Genomic DNA, 10,382 nt, shown 5'->3' on the forward strand with positions numbered 1-10,382 from the left:
ACAAATTTTGGCACCATGAGAAATTTATAACAAGTTTGGGCTAGATATGGAACAAACCGAAGCTTTCCTGAGGAGGCCGGTCTGACCGCCGTTGTGTGACCGGCTTATGGAGGGTGAACTACAGTCTGACCGCAGATACGTGGCAAGTCAGACCGACAGTCCCGAATCCAAGTTCAATTAAGATTATCATGTTTCCTTGCTTGGGCCCAAGGTTTCTTGAACGTGGAGATGGTGTTGAGAAGGCAAGACCAGCCCCTTTATACGAGCTATGTCCGATTCAATTCTAACCCCCAACCATAATCCCTACAATCTATCGAATTGTTCTTTTACCTTTACTTTTTTAGCCATGTTTTTTACTTTACCTTAGTTTCGTCTATCTTTGTTGATTTGCGTCATAAATCGTCCGCCTTCGCTGCGACAGTGTAATACCTATTGTAGGTTTGTCCCGTAAACCTTCCGATTCGTCCGCGAGATGAGTGTTATCTTCAAATCAATCTAAATCAACTCCACTAGCCAATTAATCTCTTAAATCCATGTTGGTTTAGAGTTTTTAGATTGGGGTGGTTGGCAACTTTGTTAACACCATAAATCTTTAGGTGAGTCCCTGTTGATTGGAAAAGGCGCCAACAGTTACATAAATAATGCTCCCATTTTTAGGAAAACCCTAAATAATACTTCTTTTTTAGAGACACCCTAAATAATAGTCCCTTCAAACACAAAAGAATGTTGTTTTAGAATCAGTGCAATCAACAGAAGTTTATTTTTTACTGCAAATTTTTAATTAGCATATAAGCTTTCATAATATTATACCTACGCAACTAAATATTTTTTATTTAGAATATAATAAAAGAATTAAGTGATCAAGGTTATGTCTTATTGACTTTCAAAAGGTCTAAAACGATATTTTTTAGGCTGGAGGGAGTATTCGATATCATGTTTTCCAATCTTACTCTTATTGGTCTTACGTATAGGACTGGTTCCTCACAAAAATAAAATTCCATCACTGGCTACTGAACTAGTACATACTTATATTTTGGGATGCTAAAGAGCCGTCTCGTGAAATTTAATTAACACGATAATACACTGAATTAATGATTTAAAACTGTACTATTTATATAGTATGTGCCATGTGTTAAGTGTTAATAACTAGCTAGTTCAGCTTTATCTGTCCCGTTGCTTAAATATGAATTGTTCCCTAGAACCTTTTTTAGGATATATAATTGTTCCCAAGATATTGAGGACGTGGCAATTACACATCGGTGAATAATAGTTTAACAAAAAAAATATTATAGAAAATATTCTAAATTTTCTGACCAAGTCGTGCTTGCTGATCATGCATGATTATAACGTGCAATGAAAGGTTATGTTTTGGTAAAATTTCTGGAGTTAGAAAGGAAGGAACAAATGACTGATCATGGTGTCTAAAAGACATGTATTTAGATTAATGGATAATAGTTCAATGAGAAGAAAATTAAGGAGGGGTGACTATTAATTATTGATCGAAAAAAAATCACGGAACAACAACGTTGATATGCGAATAAAAGTTCAAACTCAACTCAACTCGTTAATTGCTCAAGTCGAGTTATGCAAGGAGGAGCTGGATAGGCGTCGGCATGCCATGGGTGGGCTGGTGAAGCTGGCGTAGTAGGTAAGCACTAATAGTAACCACTTAGTCATGGACAGGCACGTCTTAACTTGAGCTCGGTAGCTAGCTAGCTAGCGCCGAGTCATTTCCGTGTGGCAAGGCTTAATCCAATTCCAATCTGCACATGCATCTGCATCGATCTGCATGCACATGTACTATATATATATATACGAACAACGTGATAGATCGATCGATCGATCAAGAAATCAATTCGATTTCGCCGCTGGCTGGCTGGTTAACTATTGCATATTAATTTGCATGCGTCGATCATCGTGCCTACCCGATCGAGTTGAATTGAGTTGAAGCGGCTAGCTAGGTAGAGGAGAGGACGATCAGAATTAAGGAAGATGAGAGGCGCGGTGGTGGCGGCGGCGGCGGCGGCGGTCGGCAACATGCTTCAGGGATGGGACAACGCCACCATCGCCGGCGCTCTCCTCTACATGAGGAGGGACTTGCCGGCGCTCCAAGCCCACCCCGCACTCCAGGGTCTGGTCGTCGCCACCTCCCTCATCGGCGCCACCATCGTCACCACCTTCTCCGGCCCGCTCTCCGACTCCCGAGGCCGACGCCCCATGCTCATCGCCTCCGCGCTGCTCTACTCCCTCGCCGGCCTCCTCATGCTATGGTCTCCCAACGTCCCCATCCTCCTACTCGCGCGCCTTGTCGACGGCTTCGCCATCGGCCTCGCCGTCACGCTCGTCCCCGTCTACATCTCCGAGACGGCGCCGCCCGACACCCGCGGCCTGCTCAACACGCTGCCGCAGCTCACCGGCTCCACCGGCATGTTCCTCTCCTACTGCATGGTCTTCCTCATCACGCTCGCGCCCATCCCCAACTGGCGCCTCATGCTCGGTGTCCTCCTCCTGCCTGCTCTCCTCTACCTCCTCCTCACCATCTTCTTCCTGCCGGAGTCGCCGCGCTGGCTCGTCAGCAAGGGAAGGATGAAGGAGGCCAGGACCGTGCTCCAGATGCTCAGGGGACGCCAGGACGTGTCCGCCGAGATGGCGCTCCTCGTCGAGGGGCTCACCACCGGACGCGACACGGCCATCGAGGAGTACGTCGTCGGCCCAACGGACGAGGCCAAGGTCACGCTCTACGGCGGGATGTCCTCGGGATTGGCGCCAGGCAGCATGTTCGGCAGCGCCGTCACGCTGGCATCGCGACAGGGCAGCATGCTCGACCACCTCAAGGACCCCGTCGTCGCCCTCCTCGACAGCCTCCACGACATGAACCCCCCCGCCGGTGGCACTACTGACGTCCCCAACCTCGGCAGCATGATCGGCGTCCACGACAGGCCGCCCATCGACTGGGACGAGGAGAACTCCGGGGACGACGACGGTGACATCGCCGCGCCGCTGCTAACCATGGAGGGCGAGGCCGCGACGAGCACGGTGGGCATCGGCGGCGGGTGGCAGCTGGCGTGGAAGTGGACGGAGGGCGTCGCGGCGGACGGGACGAGGCAGAGCACGGTGAAGAGGATGTACCTGCACGAGGAGCAGGCGGAGGGGGTGCACGCGGCGGCGCTGGTGAGCCAGTCGGCGTTGTGCACCAAGAAGGAGGCGGAGGCGGAGGTGGAGGGTGGGTGGCGGGAGGTGCTGGAGCCCGGCGGCGTCCGGCACGCGCTGGTGTGCGGCGTGGCGATCCAGATCCTGCAGCAGTTCTCGGGCATCAGCGGCGTGCTCTTGTACACGCCGCAGATACTGGAGCAGGCCGGCGTGGGCGTGCTGCTCTCCAGGCTGGGCCTGCGCGACGACTCCGCCTCCATCCTCATCAGCGGCGTCACCACGCTGCTGATGCTGCCCAGCATCGGCGTGGCCATGCGGCTCATGGACGTGTCCGGGCGGCGGAGCCTGCTCCTGTGGACGATCCCGCTGCTGGTGGCGTCGCTGGCGGTGCTGGTGGCGGCGAGCGTGGCGCCGATGGCGGCGGCGGCGCACGCGGCGGTGTGCACGGGGAGCGTGGTGGTGTACCTGTGCTGCTTCGTCATGGGGTTCGGCCCCATCCCCAACATCCTGTGCGCCGAGATATTCCCCACGCGCGTGCGTGGCCTCTGCATCGCCATCTGCTCGCTCGCCTTCTGGCTCGCCGACATCGCCGTCACCTACACCCTCCCCGTCATGCTCGCCTCCCTCGGCCTCGCCGGCCTCTTCGCCATCTACGCCGCCGTCTGCTGCGTCGCGCTCGTCTTCGTTGCGCTGCGGGTGCCCGAGACCAAGGGCCTCCCGCTCGAGGTCATCATCGACTTCTTCAACGTCGGAGCCAAAGGGACCCTACCAAACCTCCACGACGATGACGACCACTATTAATTAACACACCATTTATCCATTAATAACATTTGTCATTTCTTTTTGTTTTGCACATTTTTCTTTCTTTCTTTCTTTCTTTCTTTCTTAAAGATAAAAAAAATTGTTGTTACTACTATATATGCCCACTATAATTCCTTTTTTGTCACTATAATTCTTGTACCATTAATTCATTCATTCAATATGTGTCTCTCAATTTTGCCTCAAACGATTGTGGCTTGTGCAGCAGCATTGGAAGGATGATTGTGATGTAACCCACATTGTCCAAGAAAATAGATACATGTAACTAACAAGTGGTTTTAAATTTCCTTGGCATTGATACAAGATATGTACAATTTCACACTAAATTTTAAGATGATTGGGAGAGTGATTGATCTATGGTTAAAAATTATATTCCTTCTCATGAAGTAATATCACCTTAGTTTTACCTTGGACGATTAATCTATATTATTTTCCTTCTCACATTGAACCACACCATTTTAATTTTGCTTTTGAAAGATTAATGCTACATAACATTTAAATTATTATAAACCACATCATATTATTTGTTTGTAGCTTTTTTCAGTATTTAAATTATTATAAACCACATCATATTAATTGTTTGTAGCTTTTTTCAGTATATAGTCAATCATATGAGAAATTATATAAAGTACATACAAAATTATATTGTCCAATTATCTTACATATTATTTATGTTATTATCATACGAAATTTTCATAGTAATACACAAGGTTTCATCTAGGTATTCAGAATCTTTAGCCGGAAAAGGTATCTGAGACTACAATTATGAACAGAGGGCCGATCAGTGGAGAATATATGTATTGATATGATAAGAGTTTATTGTGTTGTTTCAATTCAAAAAAGTAAATACTATAATATCACGGATTCTCGGGTTGCTTTAAGTTGTGTTCCATTCTTTTGGTCTCTTTTGTCCTCGATCGATCGTTTCGTTGGGACCGGTTTGATAGAGAAAGGACGTAGAGAGTCCAGTCCAGTAATGGAGCTGGCACTTGCAACGGCTGAAACTAAATCGGTGATTATATATTCTAATTCTATGCTGCTGGGCTGCTAGCTAGTGAGAGGTCAAACGTATCATCTACTACTACTCTACTTTATTCAATTCCTCCAACAATGGCTTAGGTTTAGATGTAGTAAAGGCCAATGAATGGAGTGCTCTTTTAGGTTTAGGGGAGGTGCATCATATCAATCGCGATGGAAAAGCATCGGCCAGGAGATAAAGAGAGGAACACCGGCCGGAGACCAAATTAACCCCGCCCTCTACTAGCTACCTGATCGCCTCCTGCAGGCCTTGCCACTATCTACACTACACATGAAATTTAATTTATGCATATATATGGCACTCCAAATTAAGTAAGACATATAGTACTCCCTCCGTTTCACAATGTAAGCCATTCTAGCATTTCTCACATTGTTAATGAATCTAGACATATATATCTATCTAGATTTATTAACATCAATACGAATGTAGGAAATGTTAGAATGACTTACATTATAAAATGGAGGAAGTATTATATTATTTCAGTGGACTAAAACACTACGACAAAATTAAGAAGTAAGCAGTGTTCTTGTCACACCTTCTTCGAACACGCAAGAAGTTCATTATTTGCCACCATGCATATAATATATGTACACGATATGAAATAATCATATATAGTGTAGATCTTGCACTAAAAACTGGGAAATTTTTTGGGGGGGGGGGGGAGAGAGCTTCAACTAAACCAAAGCACCGATAGATAGTAACTGATTATCAGCTAAATCAAGGAGTAATGTTGATTGAAATTAAGGTACTCTATCGATCGAATATATAGATGGGCTGTAGGAGTATATATAGAATAATGATGGTTGAGGGGTGGCGATCGATCGAGAAGAAAATAAAGAAATGAAGAAGAAGCAATATATGCATGCGCATTGATATAGACATACATATTGAGATGCAATCATCTAATGTGATCGATGATTATAATAGACGCAGGAAATAATTAATAGATAGATGTGCTGCGTATATATACACTGTTGATGGGTGGTAAAAACAGCGATCCGATGAGAAAGATGGATCATGCATATACAACCAAATCGGAGTACGTAGCTAGGGAGGTGTGTTGTGGTGGGCGGTGGCGGTGGCGGTGGAGAAATCGTGCAGCGTGGGCAGGTCGACCTCCCCGCACCTCCGGCAGCGGCCGGGGAGAGGGAGGAATAATGTACTAGTCCCGACGGTGGCGCGGCAGGAGGGGCAGGTGGCGTGGGTCCCCAGCCACGTATCGATGCAGGAGACGTGGAAGGCGTGGCCGCAGTGCGGCAGCAAGCGTAGCTCCTCCCCCCCGGCGAACTCAGCCAGGCAGATGGCGCACTCCGCCTGCTGCTGCTGCTGCTTGAGTGCGAAGGACACGGTGGGGAGCGCGTCGATGGCTTTCTTCTTCAGGCCTTTGGGTGCAGGGGATGTAGCAGCCGGTGTAGTAGTAGTGGTGGTGGTGGTGGTAGCGGCGCCTCGGCGGCGGCAGGCACAGCGGGCCACGAGGGCCAGGCCGGCGACGCAGATGAGGGCGCAGAGGAGGGAGGCCAGGATGACCACCATGTCCGAGTCGATGGAGATGGCCGCCGCCGGTGTTGCCGGGGACTCGGCGGAGTGGACGAGAACTCGCATTCTTTTCTGCTCGACTTGGATGGAGCCGCCTCGGCCTCGGACTGACAAATCAATCAATCTATCGGAGTGAATGAGTTTGCTCTGCTGCGTAGTAGTACGTGGAGGAGAGTAGTAGGAGTATATATAAGCCAGACAAAGGCAGCGCCTACGTGGACACCGTCACACGTGGCAGCGCGGCCAGCTCACCCGACCTCTCTCTCTCTCTCTCTCTCTTCTCCTGCTGTCCCCCTCTCACTTTGAAACTTACTGTAAGCAAAGCAGCAGCAAGGGCCGTGTATGTAGTATGTTCAATGTACACACAGATTATTCACTACAGAAAGAAAGGATTACGGGAGGTAGGGTTATGACTTATGATTTCTGAATTCCTGATTATCACTCCATTAAGTGATTCTTCCCAGTCGCGTACCAACAAAGACCAAGAGACGACGAGCATGCTATACCGGGACGGGAGGAGGGAGCCGATTGCAACTTGCAAATCAAAGCGCGCACACAAAAAAAAAAGGACATGGACGGCCACCTCACCCTGTCCCCCAAAAGCACCCAGCTGCCTACACTACCATTGCAAAGAAAGCATCAAACCTCTCCTCTTCCTCCGACTTCTTCTTTAATTTTGTTGCCTTTCTCAGCTCCCTACCTAGCTTGCCATGTTGCCAATTGTCAACAATTCCAATCCTAATCCCATCCTCACCCTCTTATCATCAACTAAAGGAAGATATTTCTCAGCATGCCAGTCTCCAAAACCAGATGAGATATTTTCTCAACATGCATGCTTACTGCTGCCAACACTGCACTCTGCTCACACCTGAATCTATATATTCTCAGTCCAACTGACAGGGTCCACAACACACAGAAGGCATTAACGAGCTACAACAGGTGACCCAAATACAACTGCACAAATGGTTTTCAATTATGAACTCATCCAATTAAAAGTAGTACCACTTACTTGTTTAAGGATGAGAAATCGGCCGTGCATTCCAATGTGCCCAACAGCATGCTATCCGGTCCTCCGGTTCTTCTCACGATGCAACATCCATCCTGTTTCAATCCCGGAATGATCAACACCCAACTCGTACGTACTACTTCTATATAGGACCAGCCACTTCAGTTATCATTGCACCAAAGGAAGAAGCAAAAGGAGGAAACTCCTTCCTATCTAAAATCCCAGAAAGCCAAACAACAAGGCTGCACGCCCAAACACATCAACTTTTCTTCCTGCGTACAATCATATCAACCAAAGCATTCCAAACCCCCAATCCTTTTCCACTCATGTTAGACCAAACCAATTACGAATGATCTCTATCTTTGAATATTTCCCAAGAGCTCCTATGCGATGCCAACAAAGCCAATCAAATGCCTAAATGCAAAACCTGTGCATCTCTGGGTAAAACGAAACAATGCATGCCACAGATTAGCACTTCTTTTCGTATGAACTATCAACCAAGTATCACCACGTTAGAATAACAGCACTGCATTGGTCTCTGGAGTAACAGCCACGCCGTGAATGCAAGACAGGACCAGTATAACGGAGCAACCAAGCACTTAAAGCCCCAAGCCAAAAGGTGGGGACAAGTGCAGCTTATCACGGTACTTTATACCAAAAAAGTAGAGAAGGATGACTATTGAGCACAGGACCAAGAAAGTTCAGTTTCAATCTATTTTGCTGGTTTTCAGCCCATAGGATCCTGGTAGTATCAATCTTGGTCCATACCATCAGCCATGTGGTGCACGATACAGCCTATGGCTGAATGCACACCAACATGATTTGGTGGTATCATCTGTGATGCGGATACCTTAGTGTTGGTTACTGGCTGTGTCTAGTGGCCCCAACCGATTGGTTACTATACACAGAATCAGAATATTCCGTCCCCATGAATAAGAAGAGCTACAATTATTAAGTTTGTAGTTCTACATATGAAAGCAATAGAGTATCTACAGGTTTCTGTAAAACATTGCTTACTGATGAGTGAAGCAGTACAGTTTAAAAGAGTTGATGGATTGATGCAAAAAAAAGGAATACAGGAAAGGGCCTAGTTGATCACCACAGAATCCCCCTACCTCCATTCATTGCCTTTTGATCACAGATCAAACCTAACATCCCATTTTCCATCCATATAAGCATTAAAAGTCCAATTGTTTTCCCTGAGTTGGAAATAAGGCATCTGCAAACAAATAAATTTTCTTTTAGAAAATCCATTACCAGAAGACAGATAATTTAGGCTAATGCACTGTGTGAGAATGACTGGGAGGCCCAATAAGTATAGGCAAAATTTTGAGGGGATCAGAGCCAAGGAGATAATTGATCATTTGATTTCCATTGACCTTTTTTGTTTGGCATGTCACCAAGAAATGAAAGACACCTGTTTCACCATTGGGTCCATATTTTCAGATTTACAGGAAAAGGTAGAAACCTAGTTATTCTAAGTCAATATTGACTTACAGTATTGACCCTGTGGGAAACCAGGATTAATGCACAATTCAGGGGTGTGGTTCCACATGATCCTTGGAAGGTACTAAACAGTAGTATATGCCATTGGCTGCTGATAGCTTTGGTCCGTATTTCAAGAGAAAGGAGGAAGACAGCACGGTGCTCAGCCAGCTTGCCAAGGTCTTGACTGCAAGACGTAGATAAGTGGATGTAGATGGGTGAGAGACAAAAGGTCTCGGGAGGTCGGTGGTAAGCAGAAGGTTTTGGTGCAACGTTGCTAGTGATGTTTCCTTTCACTGAGAGTGTTTGGTGAGATTGTAAGTGTCTGTAATCTGTAATGAATGAAGCTCCTTTACAAGACATGGATGCCCTTTTAGTTTTCTAGAACTCGTGGTGGAAGTTGTTTTGATTGAAAGGAAAGAGACATTTGCATAAAGAATAAAGGGAGACAAAATGCTAGATAAGCACAGAAGTTGTGTGGGTAGAGCTAGAACATTGTGGCTGTAACGTTTAGATGGTGATGGTGGGCGTGCATATATATATAAAGAAGAATAAAGAAAGAAAAAGAAAAGTACCTTGTGCAAGAGTTGATATCCAAGTTTGAGCCTGACATCTTGACCCCTTTTGAGATCAAGTATGGTCCATGCTAACTCGACGGCAGCAGTCCGGGCGGTCTGCTCATGAGGGTAGGCAGCATTGGCAAGTTAAGGTAAGTAAGGTAGTATACTGTACAAGTAGAATAAAAGCAAGTAGAGACAGACCGGGTTGAAGTATTTGTCGGCGAGGAGGCGTCCCTTGAGGTTGATCCCGAGCAAGGCGTTGGAGGGGAAGGGGATGATAGCCTTGCTGGCACGGAGGGTGTAGGAGAAGTTGTCCCATGCTAGTGGTAGTGGTTGGTTGTTGCGGAAGTGGATGGCGAGGCCTAGGCCTAGATTGGCGGAGAGACGGGGATAGAAGTTCCTGAAGAGGAGGGCGAGATAGGTCGGGGCGCCGGTGGCGGCGTGGATCTCGCCGTGAGCCTTTCCTTCCGCCGCCGCCGTAGCACAAGGGAATATGAATGAATTATTAATCGATGGTGAAGAGAATGAATAGGGAGTGAGTAGGCGGGATATAGTATAGTACCTGGAGGAGCGCGTTGGAGGCGATGGGGAGCTTCTCCTTGGCGTGGATGCGGAGGCCCTCCTGTGACTTTGACTGCGGACGTGACCCGCCGCCGCGCAGCCGCAGAGAAGTCTCCATGCCGCAGCTAGGGTTTAGGATGCCGCCGCGAGCCAAGACGACGGACGGCCGGCCAGTGGATGAGGGGGGAAGTGACCGTCGTTACTCACTCGGATCGGATCAGATCAG

The 10,382-nt window shown here is 47.4% G+C and overlaps 2 protein-coding genes across 3 annotated transcripts; both read right to left on the reverse strand.

Moving 5' to 3' along the window:
• Positions 1–5,934: 5,934 nt before the first annotated feature.
• LOC9266473 (RING-H2 finger protein ATL80) lies at positions 5,935–8,716 on the reverse strand. Its single transcript, XM_015769139.3, has 3 exons — positions 8,666–8,716; positions 7,554–7,645; positions 5,935–6,651 (listed from the first exon to the last, which is right to left on the reverse strand). Exon 3 carries the CDS (start codon positions 6,608–6,610, stop codon positions 6,056–6,058), a length of 555 nt encoding a protein of 184 aa, XP_015624625.1. The 5' UTR covers positions 6,611–6,651; positions 7,554–7,645; positions 8,666–8,716; the 3' UTR covers positions 5,935–6,055.
• Positions 7,405–10,382, reverse strand: LOC4331258 (outer envelope pore protein 21, chloroplastic-like). Of its 2 annotated transcripts, NM_001423883.1 has the most exons (5): positions 10,158–10,382; positions 9,797–10,054; positions 9,611–9,709; positions 8,666–8,769; positions 7,405–7,645 (listed from the first exon to the last, which is right to left on the reverse strand). In NM_001423883.1, the coding sequence occupies exons 1-4, from the start codon at positions 10,272–10,274 to the stop codon at positions 8,686–8,688; spliced, it is 558 nt and encodes a 185-aa protein (NP_001410812.1). In that variant the 5' UTR covers positions 10,275–10,382; the 3' UTR covers positions 7,405–7,645; positions 8,666–8,685. The 2 variants fall into 2 exon arrangements, with proteins under 2 accessions (NP_001410812.1, NP_001410811.1); NM_001423882.1 differs by lacking the exon at positions 7,405–7,645 and having other exon boundaries at positions 8,462–8,769.

Source organism: Oryza sativa, chromosome 2 (assembly GCF_034140825.1).
Source record: "Oryza sativa Japonica Group chromosome 2, ASM3414082v1".
Classification (NCBI taxonomy): domain Eukaryota; kingdom Viridiplantae; phylum Streptophyta; class Magnoliopsida; order Poales; family Poaceae; genus Oryza; species Oryza sativa.